Genomic DNA, 22,743 nt, shown 5'->3' with positions numbered 1-22,743 from the left:
TGAGAAACAGGAAGTAATTTTAGTGTTAATAAAGACAAGCAGGATAAAAAATCTGCCCCGTTAGGAAAAAAAAACATCCAGGGATCACCTTTAGTCCAAAGGTGAATATGGTCATGATGATTTTAAAGATGAGCGCCAGGCAGAGCTGCCACATGGCAGCGTAGACGCCAGGCCCTGCAGGCCGGTTGGGGTTGTCTGTGAACGCCTTACTGCCGTTCATCTGGCTGCGGTACTGGCAGAGCTGCGAGGACTCCAGTGGGCCGCAGTCAGTGAACAGCTCCTTTATCAGCTCGCTGGTGTTCTGACGAGTGTATGGGTTCGGGAAAGCAACCACAGCTGTGATGGCCGCCACCAAGATCACTTCCAATACCGGGTACTTTCCTGAAGAAAGGGACAATACAACATGTCAGACTGTGGGAGGATGGGACAATGACCACTATCACAGTTGTGTCTGCTAAAACAGGAGCTACCTCCACCTTCAAACACCTGGGCTGGCTGAAAAATCCCAATCTGAATCATGAATTCAAACACAGTACTTGCCGAAACGTGTCGACTTGCGCCTCCGGCACCAAGCAATGTTGGCTCGGATGAAGAAGGCCCCCCAGAGGCCTCCGAAAACTCCCAGCAGGATGAAAGGGATGAGCTCAAACAGGTACCATGGAGTGTGGTACTCCACGTAGAACAGCACCAGACGGCTGTTACCAAATGGGTTGATGGAGCGCAGGATGAAGGCCGCCACCAGGGCGGCGAAGAAGGAGCGCCACAGCGTCTTGAGAGGGAAATAGTAGCTCACCTGGAGGAGACAGAGAGAATCAATTATCCTGACATTTACACTGGGCATTATGTTGCGATTTTGGAGCATGGAAATGAAGCATCAGAGTCATCTGTAGTGAGTTCATGAACAGGTGCCGTACCTCCTCCAAACTGAAGAGCACTCCTCCGATCGGGGCTCCAAAAGCAACAGACACCCCAGCTGCCGACGCAGCAGACAGAACCTGGGAGAACCAAACAAACGCAACTCAGCTGATGTGATGGAGTCTAAAACACAGTCATACATCCAGGAAGGGATTAATGACTGAAACACTGACTCAAATGTCCTCTCTCTCACCTCTCGTTTCTTGGCCTCGTTCTTGCTGTACTTGGGGAAGAGGTAGGAGAAGATGTTCCCACAGCAGCAGGCCACGTGGACCAGGGGGCCCTCCTTCCCCAGGCTGAGGCCAGACGCCACAGCCAGCACCAGAGTGATGGTCTTGATCATCAGGGTCCACTTGCCCAGGTAGCCCCGGATGATGAACCCACTCAGGATGGTCTTGATCTGGAGAAAGAGGAGGGCGGGTAGAGAGGAAGAAGAAGGTAGAGATTAAACAGAAATCAAGCTTGAACAGGCAGGAAGGAAGGAGCGAGGTAAGGTTGATACCATGTGTTTAAAGTGATATGATCTCTCACATTTTCTAGTATCAAAAGTTCCAAAGCTACCAAAATCAGAGTTTCACAGATGAATAACAGGGAAGGAAATCAACTGGACATTCACCAGAGGCTGTTAGAGAATTCTCTCCAGCAACAAATCATCCTGCTACACTGATTTAAATGGCAGTGTCCATTCTACTCTCATTCTATTTCTAAATAATGTTACACGTGTTAATCTGACCGTTACTGCCTCAAGCGAGGGAGGTCAAGTATCTCAGGGTCTTGTTTACAAGTGAGGGTAGAATGGAGCGTGAGATGGATCGACGGTTTGGCATGGCTCCTGCAGTGATGTCGGCACTGCTCTGGACCGTCTAGGTGAAGAGGGATTTCGATTTACTGGTCCATTTACGTCCCCACCTTCACCTATGTCATGATCTCTGGGTAGTGACCGTAAGAATGAGATCACGGATACAAGCGGCTGAAATGAGTTTCCTCCGTGGGGTGGCTGGGCTCAGCCTTAGGGATAGGGTAAGGAGCTAGGACATCAGGAGGGAGCTCGGTGTAGAGCCGCTGCTCCTTTGAGTCAGTTGAGGTGGTTCAAGCATCTGATCAGGATGCCTCCTGGGCGCCTCCTGTTGGAGGTGTTCCAGGCACGTCCCACTGGTAGGAGGCCCCGGGGCAGACCCAGAACACGCTGGAAGGATTATATATCTCATCTGGCCTGGGAACGCATTAGGGTCCTCCAGGAGGAGCTGGAAAGTGTTACTGGGGAGAGGGACATCTGGGGTGCTTTGCTTGGCCTGCTGCCCCCGCAACCCGGCCCCGGATAAGCGGATGAAAATGGATGGATGGATGATCCATGTAGCTAGCAATTAACTGTCTATCAATAGACACATCAGATCCATAATTACTACTATCAATCAGATTATCAATTTGTATTAATTATTGTTAGACACTGGCTAGTAGAGAGCTGACAGGACATAACCATAACCAGCCATTTCAGACCAATTAAAATCATGAAATAGATGATGTCATATCCCGCTCAACGCCAACTTCTAATGAAATATTTCAAGTTGCCTTTTTCGATCAGATTCACTCAAGTTTTGCTTTAGCTGCATCTCTACCTTCTTATCTTTTCCTCCAGCCTGTTACTGTCGACATGCTCAAAGTCACCGTCTTCTTGCTTTCTTGTTCCCATGGCAACAAAAAGAACATTTACGGACAGCTCAGAGCTCTCACCTCAAAATAGCTTCTTTCACAGTGTGGTCAAAGCTGTCACGTCTCCCCACTGCCCACTGAATTAACAATTTGAAGCCACTTCGAGACATTAAAGGGAAACCCCCATAAGCATGAGAGCACGCTGCGAGGATCCCAGCAAGCACACGTAACTAATTACAACACTTTCATGGAGCGTTACGAGGCAGCTGCAGAGATTTATAGGCTTTCTGTTTCGGGTGCTGCTTCCAGTTTCTGACATCCAGAGCAAATTGATCAGACATGAGAAAATACGAGAGCCGAGAGATAAAGCAGAACATCGATAATCTGCAGAAATCCTGCAACAGCTCCTTCACTCACTCTGCAGCAGAGAGATGGGAAAGACGCCCGGGAACGAAAACAGAAAGTCTGCTAACCTCATTAGTTTGATAAACTGATAAAATGCTCTGTGGTAAAATACAGTTTTGGGCTCTGTGACTAAACAAAGACAAAGAATCTTTTACCAAATTAATATCCGTCAAAAACCTCTTGAAATATTGCTGCATGAAAGCCAACTCTCAACTCTTGGAAAACTTCAATGCACCGCCAAGCAGCGTTTCAAAACCATCCTTTCATGCAGCTGCGAGCACATTTCAATTGAAAGAGTCTTTTAAAAGCGACATTTTCCTCACCTCAGGGATCCCCGAGCCACAGGCGTAGGGAGCAAACACCTTGACCAGACAGACGGCCAGGAAGGCGAAGGACAGAGCCCAGTAGATGTACATGAAGTAGTTCATGATGTACGAGCCGGGCCCCTGCAGAGAGGAGAGGAAGGACAGGAAGAGTCAACACCTTGAAACTCACTGCGACCAAAAATCTTACATATAATGTGAGGATGTGACTGAGAGCACGTCTGCAGGTGGGCATGAGTGTGTGTGATGGATGTAAATTGTCTGCATTGACGGTTTATTTCTCTTTTAATCACAGTTTTTAATCACGAATTATTTTCAATTGCTCCTCCTTTCCATTTTCCTATCCCTGGTAAGATACTGTCATTGAATCCCAATACTTCCTGTATGGATTTCAAATTAAAAGCCAACAAAGAAAGCGAGGGATTGGGCTCTCTGTGCTGCTAAATAACAGCTTGATAGCATTTGAAAATAGAAAAGTAAAAGTAGAAATAATGAGTGAATAAACTCCCTTATAGAAGAGCAACTCAAAGTATTCTGACATGTTGTTGTACTGATGTAAATAATAGAAGTTACCACGACAGCAGGTAAACACGGAGGATGTTTTCAGGTTGCATTAGCAGCAAAGAGGACAACAACAGCAGGCGTAAATACGTGTCACTATGTTAAGCTTTTAAATAAACAAAAATCAAATGACTCCAAATAAAGCTCTGATTGAATTACAGTAATTTTTGCTGTTGCAGTGCCTGTTAGGCTACATCTACACTCATATTTTAATTTTGAAATGCACAACTATTGCTACATTTATGACTAGTGTCCACACTACTGCGGTGTTATGGAATCCCTAAAATGGAGATCTTTGAAAACTCTGCAGACTGTGTTAAAGTTTGAAAACTGCGGGGTTGTGTTTCAGTCTGAAGGCACAGACTTTTGAAAATGCAGATACCCACATCCAGTCCTTTTTTGTAAAGGTATTTTTTGGGGCTTTTTTGGCTTTATTTGATAGGGAAAATATTGTGTGGAGGGAGAGTGGGAGTGTGGATGACATGCAGCAACGGGCTGGGTTGGAGTCAATCCCGTAGCCGCTGTGGCAAGGACACAGCCCTTATACATGGGGTGCCAGCTTTACCATGTGAGCTAGTAAGCGCCCCCAAATTATACCTTTTGTGATTTCATCCCTCTTGTGTTGATAGTGTAACTTCCTTCCCGTTGCCATGGCTTCCTCCTGCGACAAACACTGCTCCCTGTATTGCTCTAATATGTCATGGTATTTGCTTTGCAATGACTTCCAATCTCTGATCTCTGCTGCCTTGATTGCTTTGTGTTAATTTCAGTAACAGTTTCACCTCATCGTTGATCAAAGCAAAGAAATCTTGACACATGATTCCCCTGTAGTATTTTCTGTAACTAGCGGTGCATTTACGTGCCACTTGGATGGTCCCATTTCCCAAGTTGGGAAGTTGGTCTTTCGACTTTGGTGTGTTTATGAGCTTTTAAATGATATAAGTCAGAAGCTTTTTATTAGTGATTTTTTCCCAGACCTGTTGCTGCACCTGTACATCCTCTAAAACTACTAGAAATTGTTTGACCTGACTTGTCTGAGTTAATGCTAATAAATACCTTTTTTTACTAATCTAGGTCACTCTACCTGGACAGCACTGGTCACAAACTATTATCGTGCTACAAATTACATGTAAGCTAAAAACTGACATTGTCTGCCAAGTTTCTGCGTAACATGACTCAACAAGTTGTGTTCGAAGTAGGTGTTCTGATTTAAGGAGGCGTTCACAATTTTCGTTCAGTCAGAAACTAATTTTTGCGATTATTCCAACACCACATGAATGCAGGGTAAGCAACCAACTGCAGAGTATACAATCTGCTTCCTGTGTAACCCAGCACGCACATCCTCAGAGTACAACAGTGGTCATTTGATGTGTGTTTTTAAGTGTGTTAGTATGTACAGAGATTCATTTTTAAACTGTGCTAAAACGCTGGATGTGGATGTAGTCCCAGTCTACCTCGGCCTGCCCCAGTATTAGCTCAGCCCAGCTCTTCCACTGAGGACACTTGTCCCGCTCAGCAAAGGTGGTCTCATTGGACGTCCAGCAACACTGCTCGTGGTTGAACCACATGGCGCTCAGACATACGCCCTCCTTCAGGTCGTTCATCCAATCAGCAGCAATGTCAATCAGGCCAGCCAAAGCACCTGGCAGGAGGAGGGAACCAGGAATGAAAAGAGGGGCGAAGACGTGGAGGCAAGGAGGAGAGAGGAAGTGGAGAAGGGAGAAAGACAGGCAGAGGCAGTTAGCTTGCTGGTTATGCTATAAGTTTTTACACGAGCCTCTCATTAAGTAAGTCTGTAAAGTCCCTAACCCTTAACCTGACAAAGTTCAGGCTGCAACATGGAAGCTTTTTGCACTAATAAGGGTCTCCTTCATCTGCATCTTTCTCCTAATGGCCCCGACACACCAAGCCAATGGTCAGCTGTTGGTCACTGTCGGTCACCTACAGTCACACTCCCTAAATATTTAGCTACGTAAATACAAAGCATAAGGTTTTCTGACCAAATTACCACAGGGATATCCTGAGACCGATAATAAAGTCCCAATGTCCTCAAACGAAACGATAATAAAGTCCCAATGTCCTCATATGAGACAACAATTAAGTCCCAGTGTCCTCATATGAGACAACAATTAAGTCCCAGTGTCCTCATATGAGACAACAATTAAGTCCCAATGTCTTCCAATGAGTACTTCCTGTGTCTCAGCTTGTTACTGTTTCTAAAATTGGTCAAATCTGTTGCCATAACTACAAACATTATTAAGCATAATTAAACAAGTTTCGACCATAAAATGTGATCAGGTTTTGGACCTTGTCCACTTTTGTGTTGGGACCGGCTGCAGACTGACTTGGCAGAGACGGCTGCCATCTTGTTTTTAGATGGATTAGTGTATTGTGCTCTTACTACTACTAGATGGCACAAAAAAGTGTCCACGAACGAGGACAACAGGTCTGAGTTAAGTAGAACGAAATATAAGGTCAAGTAAATCCAAAATGTGATGTCCTCATATGAGGACACAGGGTCTCAGGAGGATATCACAAGAACTATCTACATGGACACAGGGTCTCAGGAGGATATCACAAGAACTATCTACATCTACATCTTATTATAACGTATTAAAAATCAGTGATAGTTTGCAACAATTAAAATTTTACATGTTCTAGGTAAGATGGATCTTTATCAGCTGTTATAGGCTCAATAAGGGGAGACAAATCAATCCAATAACCCAGTGGGTAAGAGCAGTGGAACACCATGAACCCATTATCCTCCCTTTGTAACCTGCATCTTAGATAAGCTTTCCTACAAAAACAAAGGTACAAAGTCTTGTTCGTTTCCTTTCTTTTGGTGCTCACAGACATATAAACAATCTGTGTATATCACTGCTCCTCTGAGGACTGAACTCTCTTCGGTGAGGCTCTTGCAGGCGAAAGAAAACGCTTGTGTACATGGTTAAATAAAAGCAAAGGACTGAGTGAGACCAAGAGAAAGACTGAGCGTGAGCTGCCTGAGGCGAAGCATGTGAAAGTCACCAGCAGAGGAGATAACGGCCGCGTGCGTGCGTTTGTATTGTGTGTGTGTGTGTGTGTGTGTGTTACCTGAGGCCAAGCCGGTGAGCGTCACCACCAGCCACCCGGACCAGGCGTCGTACAGGCTCTTTGTGAACTCCCATGCTGACTCCTTTTTCTTACTGTTGATCTAAAAACACACATAAACACAACATATTAAATGACTTAAACGGGCAGTAATACAAGTAGATCAAAGGTTTATAACTACTCCCAAATGATGAGCAATCTAATTATCTACCCTAGCAGCAGAATTTCTTCTGTTGCCTCAATAAAACGGTTAATAACTCTATTTACCGTGAGACAGGTACGACCAGGATATTGAGACAATGTTTGACAAAGTATTCAAATAAAATTCAAATTCCCAGAGTTATAATTTCCAGGAGTACTGCACTAAATCACTTCTGGAAAGAGGGCTGTAACGCTGTTTCAATATTTGGATAGAAGTGTTGACAGAGAGAGGTTGTATCCGTGACTTGGAGATGTGAGGCAGGAAGCCGGCAATTTAGTGTGTGTACAGTGTGGTTCATTCATGAGTTCATGCTAATGAAGACAGAGATGTAGCTGAAAGCTTAAAAACAAGCTTTATGCAATAGCTTCTGATATTAAAGTTATTTTTTCTTGGACTTTCTGTTTATGATTTTCCTTCTCTGTTCAGCTACTGAGGCTTAAACTGCTGATCCTACATAACTACTCAGTTCTTCTTATGTGGCCCAAACACACTGTTGCTCCACAGGAAGTGTGTTATACATTACTTCCTGTTCAGCACTGGATTTTTTAGCTGACACCAGCTAATGTGGAAAGCTGTATGAACTGCCGAGTATCAGTTTGAGTCTGCCATTACAAACTCATTTGTGTAAGGGTAAGCATGGTGTTTTTTAGCGCTAGACGGAGATTCAAATTGCCAGTCAGAGACCCCTCAGTTGATTGTCTTACTAGTCAGTTTGCTGTGCAGTGTACTTTTTGGTCCTCAGATTCTGCTGTAGAGTGAGCGCGCTTCACTTTCACAATGCTCTTTGGTACAGTCAGCGAAACATTTGTACACCGTTGATTTACAACCACTAAAGGTGCTTGTTTTTGCCACTGACAGGCTCAAATTGTTATTCTAAGTGTCAGACAACATTATGGAAAGGATCCCTACAGAGATAGACCTTTTTGTTAAAGACTAAGATCCTTTTTGTTTAACCAGAAACAGCCCCACAATCACTATCGCCAAACCCACCAGACTCCATTTGAATAAACAGTAATTTTATCATCATAAAACACACTTCATTTGAGAGTCGAAAGAATCAAAATGAAACTCACAAAATCTGTCTTGTTTCCTCTTTGTGCTGTCGCAAAAATAACCAACTCTGGTTTGGTTTAAATAAACCCTTATTTCACACAGTTAGAAATGAAAATATGCTGGTTCTATAGACGCTTAATTTACTGTTTATTTAAATGGAGTCTGGTGGGTTTGACAATGGCAATTTCGGGGGCAGTTTCTGGTTAAACAAATAGGATCATACTCTTAAACAGAAAGGTCTATCTCTGTAGGGATCATTTCCATAATGTTGTCAGACACTTAGAATAACAATTTGAGCCTGTCAGTGGCAAAAACAAGCACTTTAATGGACGTAAATTGACAGTGCACAATTGCCCCAAGTGGTTACATTGCAGCCTGGACCAATTTCAAATAGTGTTGGTCTCAAAAACATGAGAAATACCAAACTTATCCTTTGAGGCTAAAGGTTTCAGCATGATTTAAACAAAGTGCTTGTTGGGTTTTCTGGAGGTGGAGTTATACTACTAAAGTAGTTTGTTCAACATGCTGTCCAACTGTGATAGAAATCCAAAATGTGTATAGCTGTTATGAGTACCAACACTGGAAGGTGAAGTGAAAAGACAACCATCATATAGTTGAAATATGGGGTGCGCATTTTCAGACAGTCTCTCCTGGAAGACAGTCATAGTGTGCACTCAGCTGTGAAAGGTGCCACGAGTAGATGTGTAAGGACAGAGGGGAAAAAGAGAGCTAGTTCAAACACTGGCTCTTTTCTCACCTCCATACAGCTGACCAATCACATCATCGCAACTAGTGAATGTGAATGTCAGTTTCAGAGAGTTAAATAAATGGTCCAACACGTGGTTTGCAAACCTATTCTACCATCCGAATCTGATGAAGAAAACTGGCATCTTAGACGTGGTCAAAGGACACGTTGTACGAATGAGCTCGTCTAAAACATACAGAGACCTTAAAGGTTTAAGGTTGAATATTTGGCGGGCCTCGGCCTACTCACCTTCCGGTGCCTCTCACGGTCCTTGCACTTCTCACGGACCCAGTCAATGGTGTGGAAGTCGTCGTAGGTCCCCACACCAGGAATGGGCTCCTCTAGGAAGTCCAACAGGTGGGTGCTGCTGCTGGGTGCCCCGCCCCCGTTAGACATGGCGTAGTTAGACCCTATAGAGGAAGGACAGACAGAGAGAGTGATGAGTGTAAGAATTCCCCAAAACATTCCCGTTTCAAGTCTGTATATTACAGCACCATCCAACTCCAACACCGTAGACGAGAGGTCGACTTGCATTTGATCGCTGTTTAACTCGAATATAGCATTGAACTTTTTAACGGTATAGAAAGCAATGTAAATGCAAGTAGACACATATAGAGTAACTGTATTTGGCAAGTCATGTCTGTCTCTGAAACAAAGATCACTAAAGAACAAGCATTATCAAATATATGTATTAAAGAAAAGCTTGCGATCTAATAATTTGGTAAAGCTGCTCTGCCATACATCTGATCTTCATAATTGCTCCTGAAAAGAAAAGAGATCCATCACAGCGCTGCCTGCTGCACATTAAAGCTCCTCGATTATCCGGCCCATCAGAAAACACTGCGGAGCTAAACACATAGTCACCGCTGAGAGATAATGACACAGCTACTCTGAGAAAACCCTCTAAGTGAGGCCTGCAGTCCGTCACCTCGTCTGGAACGGCAATAAAGGGAGTGGAGGTTTATCTGCAGTGCTGAAACATTTGGGTGAGTAAACTGTGCTGAAATACCTGGAGGTAATCTTTAATCCACATTTATACACACAGTCACGCCTACAGTGGGCGAAGTAAGCTGCTCACAGGCACCTGAACAGAGCAGTTTAGTTTTCCTGCTCTACTGTGAGACGTAGATAACTATGTGTAGGTGGATGTGTGTGTCTGCAGATGGTCTTTTATATTCTACATTTATAAGCTTTAAATTAGCAACTTCTATTTAAAGTTCTTTCTGACTTTTTAGTCATATCCATAACCTTTAACAGATTCCTTGCTGTTTTCTTTTGGGGCCCTAAATTTCCCCTGTCCTTTTACACATACAATATGTAACTTTCTTCCACTAAGAGTTGATACCGCTATATCAAAACACTAACAAAAGACAGGAGCAATGCTATCACTGTGGTCAGTTTCTCCTGGTTAGAATTCCTTCAGTGTTCGTCCTTCAGGAGGTTTTTACTGGGAGCCGTTTGGTTAAAAGCAACCAATATCTAAAAAGTGTATCATAAAAATGTGGCTTAGAGGAGCAGTGTGTAGGATTTAGTGGCAACTAGTGGTGAGAATGTCACATTGCAACCAGCTGAAACTTCTCCCATGTGCCGAGCTTGAACTCCTGGTTAGAATTCCTTCAGTGTCCATTGTTCTGGAGGTTTTTACCAGGAGCCGAATTATCTGCAGATGACTCTTCAGGTTCAGGTTACTTTATTTATACCTGTAGGTAGATTTGTTTTGCAGCAAGATGGTGACATCCACTCAACAGACAAATGTCAAATCAAATGAACCTGTGATTTAAAAACTGCTTACTACAATGACAGGAAAACACAAATGACTCTATCTAGAGCCAGTGTTTGGTTTGTCTGTTCTGGGCTACTGTAGAAATATGGCAGTGCAACATGGCAATCTCTAGCCCCTTTTACACTGCCAGATTTCCCGCAAATGTTGGGCCATTTTGCCGGCAAGCTGAGAGCGTTTAGACACACACAGCCGGATTGGCGAGTTGATCCGAGGCGCCCAATTTTCCGCCTCGTAGGGTAGACATATTGGCCGAACCCTTTTAGTTTAAAAAGACCGAGTCGGCCTCCTGCAACAGCAGGAGCTGTTGATGACTTGTGGGAGGAGCTGTTGATGACGCTGCATGTGCGATCCACTGGCGGTGGATAAACAGGAAACAGCTGATTGCAGGAATTAGCGAGCAGCTAGTAGCAAGAGGGAAACGCAAACCTGACAGACACTGTAAAGGTGAGCAACTGGGGAGGCAAGGAACTGCGCTCCCTCCTTGTCCTCACAAACGAAGAGGCCATTAACCATCAAATGACTGGGACGGTGAAGAACGGGCCGATTTACAGAGGACTGACCAGCCGCAGCTTCCCTCCCACGTCACTGTTTGTTCCCATGTCACACGCTGAGCTACATGTTTTGTTACTTGCTCACGCCCCCCATTGCCCTGAAAAAGGCACATTCTGTATAAACAAAAGTAAGTAAAAGTTTTATACTGCCAATGCTGAAAAAAGACTGATTGGGCTTTCCTGCAAATTTGCACAATTCCTGTTTAAAAAGGGCTTCTGTGGCCAACGACCTGCTCCCTGTGTAGATATAAACGTCTCATTCTAAGGCAACGAAAACACAACAATTCTTATTTTCAGTTGACTGTACAAAATAGAAAACACACTTATTATATTCTATTTCTGTCAATATCTCCCCCTTCGTCCCACACACTGGACCTTTTAAACTGGATAAAACCTTTCTATAAGAGTACATTTTGTTCAACCGCTAGGACGTCTGGCAGTCTCATTAGCGCTGGTCTGATTGTATCAGCCTACAGGATGCCAGACAATGTGATTGCCTATAGGCCCCATAATCAAGTGCAGTCAGTTCAGTAATGACTTTGACATGAGTATGATTAGTCACAGCACATATAAATGATTGAAAAACAAAAAACATACAAAGTAAACATTGTCCACTGCCCTTTAGAAGATTGTGCTGATACTATAAAAAGATGATTACAGTGACTACAGTGCTCTTAACAATGACACGAGACACTGACTGTCTCTGGTTAGATCTGATCTGATCTGGGTGGACGCACAGATAAGGAAAGAAATCATACTGAGTCACATCAGCACACACATGAAAACATACACAGTATAACTGAGCGAGGAGAAGCAGCTGTAAGGCCGTTTCTCTCTGCCTGTTATCTGGAAAACATCACAGGATCTCATGGCTCCAGCAGAGGATGACGTTTCTCTGTAGACTGACATGCAAGTTAATGTGGCCCTGGTTCTCTTGAGTTGTTGATGAACACTACTTTCATGATTTTTTAAGCCAAAATGGTAACGTTAAGCCATAAACAAACTACACCACGGGTGCATAACTCTACGTCGTCCCCACAGCATGGCTGTAAAGCCGTGTTTGGCGTGATGATGCTCTGTAGTTTCATTTAGCCACTTGTTAGCGACTGCATTTTTTAAGACACATAAAAGCTTAAATATTCACAAGTGGGATATTTACTGATGTACTTTATTTCATAGAACAAAACGTGAAAGTCTCTTCATCTTGTGTTAACCACAGACTTTATTTCAGGCATCAAAAACCCAATGACTCTGATACGAGGAAACCAGAAGTGGTAAGATGCTACCTCATGTCCAGGTTTAGGACTCATTCCTGGGGCACTCTATTATGCTTCCCAGGCTGCATGATGAGAAGTTTCTTTTATAAAAGAAAGTGAAATCTGTAATATTTTACGACACAGTTCTGAGTCAGCAATGGGATAATCAGAAATCTTTATAATCCTCTTATTTATCATCCTAATAACTCAGTAAGTCTCTTCCAATAAGAGGGCCATCTCATCAACTTTAAAACGCTTGTGTATAATCTGGCACAAAGTGTGTTCGATAAATTAGGGAGAGCCCGTCCTTGCACATTTTAACTGGTCCGGGAAGCTGAGTCTAATCCTCCCACTTGTGACGACGCAAATGTGTGCGTCTTCATGTGCAACACAAAGGCGGTACAGTGTGTGATGAAGACAAAAGGGAGCCACAGAGCCACAGTTAAAGCTTCTGTTTAAGTTCTCAAAGGAACAAAGAAAAATATGCACTGTTAGTCACCATAATTCAGTGATACATCACAAGTACAGCAGGTTTCTCCTGTCTGTGTACATTCAGCATTATGTGATTAATCAATAAGAAAAATGGGTGTAATTACTGTGTGTGCGTTAACAGTGAATCTGACTCCACCAAATGAAACAAAGCAGAAGCCAAATGATGACAAATGACAAACAGAGCTCATGTACTGCTGCTGGGACGATCTCTGCTCTGTGAAAGCACTGAGCAAAGGACGTATCCGGGCTTACTAATATTGCTGAGAGCAACCACATTGAGGGAAACTGTGGTGAAACGGCATTTAGACATACTTACCAACCTTAAGACCTCAAAAATAGTGAGGATCTCTAAACCAAAGCAAAGGGTCTGGCAGTCCTTCCTGCACCTGGTGACTTTTAAAGCATGAAAATAACAAAGTAGTGAGTATTGCAACACCATCTTTAAGTTAAATACTTTTGATTTGTTCTAGCTTTTTGAGCAAAAGGAGCAGGGGAGGCAAGGCTACAGGCTTGTTCTACGCCAGGGAGCCACAGCCGGCTGCCCTCCCTGGCCCACACACCCCTGGGTCCTCTATGTTTAAGCGAGGTGGAATGGGAGATCACAGTCTCTGGAGGACAGCTGGGTATCCCGCCGCTGCAGAGAAGGGCAAGCCCAGTCCTCTCAAACTACCACAAGAGCGGTCCCATAACACAAGTGAAAAACAGCCAGCACGGAGACGAGGGGTCTACCAGCAGCCATGGCCGCAGATGGACAAAGAAGGAAGGAGGAGGCACCAACGGGAGGAAACAGTAGATTTTAAGATTGGAAAGAACTTAAACATGCTGTACAGTGCCAGAAACAAGTTGTGGTAACGAATAGGTGTAAAAATTTGTTATAAATCAGGAAAAATAGGGCAGAAATGTGACCGCGGGAGGAACCAGGAGAGGGCACTGACAAACAAGCATCTGTAACATACTGAAACTGAAATACACAGGCAGGTTATGATTTTGAGAGATAACAAGGCAAAGGATGTGGTCAAATTTTGACGTATGCCAAGAGATAACAGAACAATTGCCCCGGTGACTGATGCGGGCGGCTGTGGCGCAGAGGTAGAGCGGGTCATTCAACAATCGGAAGATACCCGGCTCCTGCGGTCTGCATGTCGAAGTATCCTAAAAGAAACTGACCCCAAATTACTGCCGCTGTTCCATCAGTGTGTGAGTGTGTTAAAGCGGTGTGGCAGGTGGCTTCTTGTATGCAAGCCTCGGCCACCTGTGTGTGAATGTGACTCGTAGTGTAGAAAGCGCTTTGAGTGGTCAGGTGACTAGAAAGGTGCTATTCAAGAGCAGGTCCATTTACATGTATTTTGCATTTAACTATACAAGAGTAAACTAACACCAAGCCATAAAGCACAGACCATTTCTTGTTGAGAGATTGAAGGGACGCTGCTGAGACTTCAAATACCAGTATCAAAAGAATAATAACATTTTCAGATGGTGCTGGGTAACTCTTTAAACCAGTGGTTTGCAACTGGTCCAGCCATGGGGTCCATATTTCTCCTGAGTCATGAGTTTGAGGTCCCAAGGTTGAATACATTCAGCATCATACTCGCGTTTGGCCATGTCTTTGAGCTAGTTTGCTGTCTCTGTCCAGTAGCTGTCCGTGAGTCACTTACTCTACAGCAGAAAATAGCACTTCAAAATTAAAGCTCTGTGCTGGAAATTCACTGTACATAAAAATTGCAAGTCACCTTTGGTCCATTCAGAATGGGCCTACGACCCACTTTTGGACCACGACCCACCAGTTGGGAACCACCGCTTTAAACAACTGCAATTTCAATTCTCAAGACAAACTAATCTTGCTTCTCTAAACAAATATTTCTCTTGTCAGACACTGATTCGTCCTTTGAAAACACCCTGCAAGATAAACTCATACCACGTCCCGTGTTGTTATGCATGTAGCATCGAAACGAGGCCGTATAAATGTTGTTATATGGTTCGTTTGTCACAGAACATCTCCATTTCCCTTGCTACGATCTTTCATTCATTCACTCAGTGCCATGTGGTTAGTCAAGACATGTTGCTGCAGACCTTTCTATCATCCTGTGATAAGACACTGAGGCCACACATTCAACTGTTTCACCAGATAAATGTAACGTCTGGATAAAAAGGAACCGCCTAATGACTGCTGGTTTTCTGCCAAAGTGGCACTTAAGAGCACACAAACAAAAAGACGGTTAACTTCCCGCCCTGCGTGCCTTTTAATGACCGCTGTGATGTGTAACAGTATGAAACAAAAGAACCTCCACATGCTTTCATTTAGTGGCTCTCACACCGCTGAAGATAAAAGGTGTGAATGCAGGAATGTTAATAATCTTGTGGCCATTTGAACGGCAAATCTCCTGAGCGTAACTACAACTGGGGCAGGGTCATGACTTTAAAACAAGGCCTCATTCATAGCTGTTGACCCTCTGATCTGCTTTAAACATAAAAATCCCTTTGATGGCTCCATAAAACATGACATTACCCTTTCCACAATGAGCTACACAACTAAATGCTCCTGAAAGTGAGTCCAGAACAGGTGAGAAAGATCATAAGCAGCGAGAATCAGATGATGCTGAATTACATACAGTTGGGAAAAATGCTCTTGCATACTAGTCACATTTCTCTCCCCAATAACTGAGGCATAAGCAGAAGTTAAATCCTGTTTCCCACATTAATATGGGCCATGACACAGCCTTTGAGAGAAAGTACAGCTTATTAGCTCGTATCACAGCCTTTGATGTCTGATGGGATGTGGGAGAGGAGAAATAAATCCGCTGGTGAGAATTTCTGTAGGAATCAGGGACAAAACTGCCGAGTGTAGCTTTCCTCTGACCAGCCGACGCTTCTACTGTTCGGAGAGTAAAAAGGGAAAGTGACTGTGTAAGCTGCTGTTGTGGAGTCAGCAGGAGAGAGAGTGTCAGGCCTGGCAGGGAGGCTGATACTATCATTCTCCATTTTGATGTGAGAGCGACGGCTACAGTCTGGACTGTCCAGAGATAGTGTGTATACGTGTGTGTGTGTGTGTATAAGTGAAGGGGAGGTGGGATGACTCAGTCGTTCGCTCGACAACAGCAGTATGTTTTTTTTTGTTTTTTTTTAAAGGACAGAGATATGACCTTTCTGAACCTGTCAACAGACGGACCAGACACCTGAGGGCAAAAATAAAAACAGTGTGAGCTATGAGCCATGTGTGACTTTCTACTGAAGTGTTTTAAGGAAATGTTTATGTAGTTATACGATCGACTTTCCTCTGAGTCATCAGTTTGTACATCTGCGTAGTAAGCACTAGAGAGAGAGCTATTTAGGTCGAAATGAAGCAAGACCTACAACCCTTAAAGAGACAGTCACCCCCAAATCAAAAGTACATATTGTCCCTCTTAGTCTAGAGTCGATTTGAGCTGCTGAGTGTTGGAGATATCAGCCGTAGAGATGTCTGTCTTCTCTCCAATATAATAGAACTAGATGACACACGCTTAAAAATACATTTGAAAAACTCAACAGCAATGTCTCTTTGCAGAAATCCAAGATAATCCACAGACCTTGTTGTGAGCAGTTTCATGTAGGAACTATTTTCTCTCTACCAAACTAAATCTGCAAACCATATCACTGCGCAGAAGGAAGCGTGCATTTCACACCAAAACAAACCTTTATTGGAATCTTGGTTAACTTGAAGCAGAGCTGTGCTCCTGGACACAAAGGCCCTAATTTACCTAAACATGACAGAAAACTTTGTGTACGGTCATTTCCACACAAAGCTTGACACTTATCAATGTGGACGAGAGCAGATGCTACCACCACATCTCACGTCAGGTCTCAGATCATGTACGAATGTTTGAATCAGAGTGGGATTGCAGTGCAGCATAGTTAATCTGGCTGAGTTGGAGAATTGTTAGTAGACCATATTCTGACTGGCATCTTAGTATTTGCAGCCACATATTAATTACCTCTCCTTCTCCTTTCCGTGTTGTAAACTCTAGCGATGAGGTGCGGCCTCTAAACTGACAATTGTTTCCAGCTGTCACGTTTATCAACGCCCGATCATTCTGACGCTGCAATTGGTGAGATATGCCTTCTGTGCTCCAATCTGCACTGCTTTGTAGGTTAGATTGATAAATGAGAGCTACAATGAGGAGAGAAGAGACAGACATGAGGAGCATGAGGAGCAGCTTCTGGAAGGATCTTTTCATCAGGAAAAAAATCTGGACAGAGAGATGAGGACAGGATATAAAACTTTGCTTGATGCAGTTACTTCTGCAGCCAGAGAAGTGTGACCATCATAAATCTTGCTCTGAAGGGACTGAACAACCTGTTCCCGTCTGAGTCAAGATAGCCAAAATGTCTCCTGAAAAAACCCAGGGATTAATACAGACTGAAGACACTGTATTTTATATTGATTTTTTAAAAGGCCTTTCAAACCACTCATTTAATGAGACGATTATGGTAATGACTCTGCGGTCCATCTTGGTGAACCTTTAGGTGTGTGTCCTGGTGTATGCTCATGTAACAAATTCCATAATGGACAATAAAGATTTCATTCATTCATTAGTTAAAAGAGTCTACATGAGTCAACATGAACAAATCTCAACCGTGCTCCATCATCTGGTCTTTACTGAGTCTGGTCCTGACTGCTACGTCCATTATTGTCAAGACCAGTCTTCTGAATGAACTTAAGGTTAGTATACCAACCACACAAGCCTAATCTTAACTATGCCCAGTCTTAGTGATGCACGTTCATATGAACACGCCACTGTGGTTATTCCCTCAATAGCTGACCAGAAAGGTCATTAGTCTGCATGATTTCATTGGTCGCTTCATGGCAGAAAAACAAATCAAAAGTGAAACTCTGTTAGGAGCTACGCCTTGTCAAAATATATCAAAACCTATATGTCTGGACCATGTGGGAATTTGATTTGAAAGGACAGACACAGGAAGTGGCCATGCTCAACAGTAAGACAGGAGTCACGTTACAAACCAATCATTCAGTGTTATCCAGTCTGTGATAAATACGGAAAAGTTGATCATGTTAGTGCAGGGCTACCCAGAGCTTTACATCTGTCCTACGGACAATAGGCCTACACACTTATAAACAGCGCCTGGAAGAAGATCAGCTCTGCACTCAGGATTTCAGGCGGTTAAAGACGCGGCATGTGTACGGCCTCTAATTTCCAGGGCTGGTACCTGCGGTTATTCCACAGGCTAGTTAATAACATGTCGGGCAGGAAATCCAAAGTGTGGGATCATTTTGAGAAGGTGAAAGATGAACCCAAGGTGATATGTAAACTCATCTTCATTGGTCGACTACAAACATGACGTATCATCTGAAACATGGAAGTAGCTACATGCCCATTAGCCCACAGCGTCATTAACAGGCGGCTCGCTCAGTGTGTGACGTGCACTTGTAGATAAAATATAGGCCTATATTAATGAAGGTTCATTAGTACGGTTTTGTATTTCTCTGTAATGTAGCACAGTGGACAAGACGTGTTCATGTTTGTGAGTTAGCTAGATAGAAGGGAGACTTTAGCAGGGAAGCTAATATGTCTTCTTGTTTAAAGTTTGTGGCTCTTGTGTTGTGTATAAGGCTGCTGATATGTAGAAATGGCTGAGACTTTGACTTTACAACTTCTTCTGACTAGGTCTAATATTTACACCCTCTTAACAAGAAGATGGCTTACGTCTAGATGGTGCAACCCCTTGAAAGTATTAAGTCAGACTTAAAACGCCAGGTTATAGCCGACATAGCTTAAAACCATGTGTAAGCCCTGTTGGTGCACCGGGTCCCTGAACTGTACATTCTGTAACCTGGGTCAGAAAAGAATTCAAGCTTTGAGAAAACTCTATGGCAGACTCATTAATCAAAGACAACAGATGCTAAATATCCATCTGTCAGAAAGATTTCTGTCCCTCGTGGGCCACTGTAGGTGATTCATGGTCTGACGCAGGAGAAATGTGGAACAAACCTGAGCCAAAACCAACAGGTAATTCACTAGGAAGCAAACCACACATACAGTAGTAGTAGAAATGCTGACTGCTAATACACATAAATATGGAACAAAAATTTAAGCAAGGGATTTTGCAAAGTCTCCAGCCAGTGTCCAGCAATGAAAAATCTGAGTGCTGCAAACTGAGTGCTTCAGAAAATGCATAATTGTAATGTTTAAATAAATCTGCACCTGAAAGAGAGAGAAAACATTCACTGACAATAATCCAGCAGTGTCAGTCTATGAAGACAACAGAGCACAGAGATAAGACTGCGGCTCCACACTGCAGTAACCACACTACTGCAACATTTCCAGCTCACAAGTGCAGTGCAGAATGAGTGTGGCTTATTTGGAAGGGAAACTGGAATTTGACTGATGAGATAAATCAGGCCTCCTGATGATGCTGCACTACTGGCACCCATCAGCCAAATCAGGAGTGTGAGGCTAATCGAGGGTGACGCCACGGAAAACAGAAACGGAAGGGGGCTGCATGTGAGCACATCGCCAGCATCACGCCCCGACGGTTCAGTGGACACGTACACAAAAGACACGCTCACAAAATGAAGCTTCTGTTTCTTTCCCCTGTGCATTAGTACAGTGACGCGGCGACTCTGCTCAGCCTGCGTCAGGGGTAAAAGCCACGTCAGTGCACGCGCAGGCTTGCCGACAGTCAATAATACAACTTCTCTGAATGAACATGGCCTTGCTGTGTTACTATGATCAATGAGGTGGGAAATGACCATCAGACAAGTGCTTGCTCAGACGTTTCTGTGTCTGATGGGTGGAGAAATTCCAGGTTTTCGGTCTAACAACCACCCCTGCATTCCCCTGAATTGGACCTACTCTACTACTGCTGAGTAAATCAGATCAGAGAGGTTTAGAGGCATCTGGCTAGGACGGCCTGGATCAGCGCGGTTGAAGTGGAGTTAGTCTGCTCAGCCATCATGTGATCGGCATCATATACTGACCTCAACAACCTGCTTACAGGCTGAGAAGCCCTGATGTTGACCGACGCCAGCCTGATGACCAGACTGGTGGAATCCCCAGAGTCACACGAATAGGCTGACAGATAACTGGATCAAAGTCTGAAACGTGCCTTATTTGTGTTTGTGCTTACATGCAACCAGTTGGTTTCAGGTAGTTAAGACAAGGACAAAGTGCTGAAAGGTAGTGTGAAAGTGCTTTGAGTGTTCGAACGACTAGAAACGCGCTATAGAAGTGCTAGTCCATTTAATATAATAAGTTTTCTTTAGTGTATAATCACCTGACAATAAGAATCATTGTGTTTTTGTTACCTCAGAATGAGTCGTTTCTACATAGGGTGCGGGTCTTTGTCTACGGAGATTGCTGTGTTGCACCGCCATGTTTCCACAGTAGCAGTAGAACAGACCAACCAAATGCTGGCTCTATATAGGGCTATTAACGTTTTTGCATCGGCCATCGTAGTTAGCAGCCCCTCCGCAAAGAGCAGCATCAGAGAAACACTGATTTTTTTTAACATGAAACGGCTTCATTCTGTGTTTTTACTGGTTTAAATCACCAGATGCGTTTGTTTGACCTCTGTGGATAAGCAAACACCTCCTGATTGTCTGGATCTTAGGTTATCAGAGAGAAAAGGTGAGCACAGATTAGCAGGTGCGGGGCTAGCGATCTGTCTCAAACATGCCAAACAGCATAAGCGAAACACTGATTTGTAATGTGACAGTTTTATTCAGTATTTTTACCAGTTTAATCACCTGGCCCGTTTGTTTTAGAGAGGACGAGACCTCTGTGAATAATTCGGCTCCTGGTAAAAATCTCCTGAACAATGAACACTGATGAAATTCTAAGCGGGAGAAGTTTCAGCTGGTTGCAATCTGCCATCCTCACCACTAGATGCCACTAAATCCCCCTAAATCTTACACACTGTTCCTTTAAGGCAGGAAATTGACAGAAACATATCTGGATGATTATAATTCCTGTAATCTTGACATGGAAAACTTGCAGAAGATACGAGTGAAGCTGCTTCTATGTGAAGGGCTGACAGAATGGAAATAGATGGGTGGATGTTCGATTAGTTGTGGTGAAGAGCTTAAGAAAGAAGAGGATTACAAGCTGGACTACAAACTATGAAACGAGAGAGGAAATAAGAGCTTGGATGTAGGGACGTCTCTTTGCACAAAGTGGATGTAGGCAGTCCTAAACTCACTAGGGGCCTTTTGTCTCTGCTCGCTCACCGTAAAAATCTATCAAGGCCTGGAGGAACTAGCGCACGCACATGCAACTGAAAGGAAAACTCCCCTAAGGCCACATAGGAAAGACAAACAAGGATACAGTGTAAGAGCTCAAATTTGTCTTGGGAAAAAAAAAAGTTGTCAGTATTTGACTGCGTGCCTTCACCCTGAGTACCCTGTTGTGCATGATGTGATGTAAGCTGACGTCCCGTATCTGGCCAACAGGTGTCCTCACACTGCAGGAACACTGTGAAACGCTTCACCAACACACAGCCTACATCTACGAACATCCAGTTCACATATGTAGCAGCCAAAGCCTGACTGTGCCTCTCTGTGTGGAGAAAGTAAAATGGATGCCCATGATGTTGCATTAAGTCGCTGCTGCTGCTGTTGCTGCTTACAGGCCCGAGCACAAGCCTTCACACTCACTCAACTCCCTCTTTATCTCATTATCTCTGGCTGACGTGCACACACACACTGCTGGTTGATCATCAACAGAGAGCTGAATGGTGAAATGAGCTGGGCAGGGTTTGCTCGCACAGAACATGCAGTCAATAGCGATGGCAGCCTCAAATCCATACTGGCACCCCAATTTCCATGCTTCACGTATAACAGATAAGGCAGCGTTTGCTTAACCTGCACCACAGTCTGCCTGCCATATGGCTACATGCACTCACTGTACAAGGAGAAGAAGGAGGTCGGCCTCTGTCATCACAGCAGCGTGAGGAAAGGAAGGGGGGAAGAAAACGAAGAGGGGACGTGGCGTACCTCTTTTAGGGATCTCCTGCAGGGGGATTGTGTCCCCTCCCCCGTCGTAGGGCAAATAGGGGTCGGCCGCCGCGTCCTCCTCCTCCATGTTGACAGCTGAGACGAGGCTAGGCTAAGCTAAGCTTCACTATGCACTGCTCACTGCGTGTGTGTCAGTTGCCGCTGCCATGTTTACCAGAGGAAGACAAGCAGTGCTGTGTGTGTTTGTGTGTATGAGTGAAAGAGAGTGTGTGTGTGTGTTTGTGTCCTCTCTCCCTCCCCCTCCCTTTTCTCTCTCGCTCTCCCTCCACTGCAGCAGCTGACTGTTAGGGCTGATGATGTCACCACACACACACACACTCTCTAACGGAAAGACGAGCGCACCCGGCCGGTCAGCCTTGCCTGCTTGGTTGCTAGGGGAGATCAGTGAGCCCTGCCTGTATAGGAGAGACCATGGTGCAGGGTCACAGGGGTGTGTGAGGGTGAGCTCTAACATGGGATTTTCCATTCTGAGCAAGTGAAGGGGGGTTTAAGTCAAGAGTAACGGTAGGTCTTACAGCATTTAGGGGAAGAGGATTGCTGACAGGTGGATGTTGATAACAGAGCTGAAAATATTAGTCAATTAATTGTTTGGCAAAAATAATTTGCAGCCATCATTATTATAAATTCATTAGGTGTTTTTGGACTAGAAGAAGGAGGAACAATCGTACTTTAGTCGAACACACACACGAGCCAATGCAGCACCAACACTG

General features: G+C 44.1%; 1 protein-coding gene across 8 annotated transcripts in view; it reads right to left on the bottom strand.

The window, feature by feature from the left end:
* The window catches only part of clcn3 (chloride channel 3), a 65,770-nt gene that overhangs the window by 18,308 nt on the left and 24,719 nt on the right, over positions 1–22,743 (bottom strand). For 5 of the 8 annotated variants that reach the window (XM_050066859.1, XM_050066854.1, XM_050066858.1 and 2 more), the window contains 8 exons: positions 9,194–9,354; positions 6,948–7,047; positions 5,309–5,496; positions 3,294–3,416; positions 1,109–1,315; positions 915–995; positions 541–793; positions 89–381 (listed from right to left, as the gene is read on the bottom strand). In XM_050066859.1, coding sequence (XP_049922816.1) covers positions 89–381; positions 541–793; positions 915–995; positions 1,109–1,315; positions 3,294–3,416; positions 5,309–5,496; positions 6,948–7,047; positions 9,194–9,340 — 1,392 coding nt within the window. In that variant the 5' untranslated portion in view covers positions 9,341–9,354. Of the gene's footprint in view, positions 1–88; positions 382–540; positions 794–914; positions 996–1,108; positions 1,316–3,293; positions 3,417–5,308; positions 5,497–6,947; positions 7,048–9,193; positions 9,355–21,921; positions 22,353–22,743 lie in introns of those variants that run through there. The other 3 variants (XM_050066855.1, XM_050066862.1, XM_050066861.1) reach the window with 3 other exon arrangements.

The sequence above is a fragment of the Epinephelus moara genome, chromosome 17, assembly GCF_006386435.1.
Source record: "Epinephelus moara isolate mb chromosome 17, YSFRI_EMoa_1.0, whole genome shotgun sequence".
NCBI classification, from domain to species: domain Eukaryota; kingdom Metazoa; phylum Chordata; class Actinopteri; order Perciformes; family Serranidae; genus Epinephelus; species Epinephelus moara.
The sequence above is the reverse complement of the archived record's forward strand: the minus strand, read 5'-3'. Positions and strand labels throughout refer to the sequence as shown.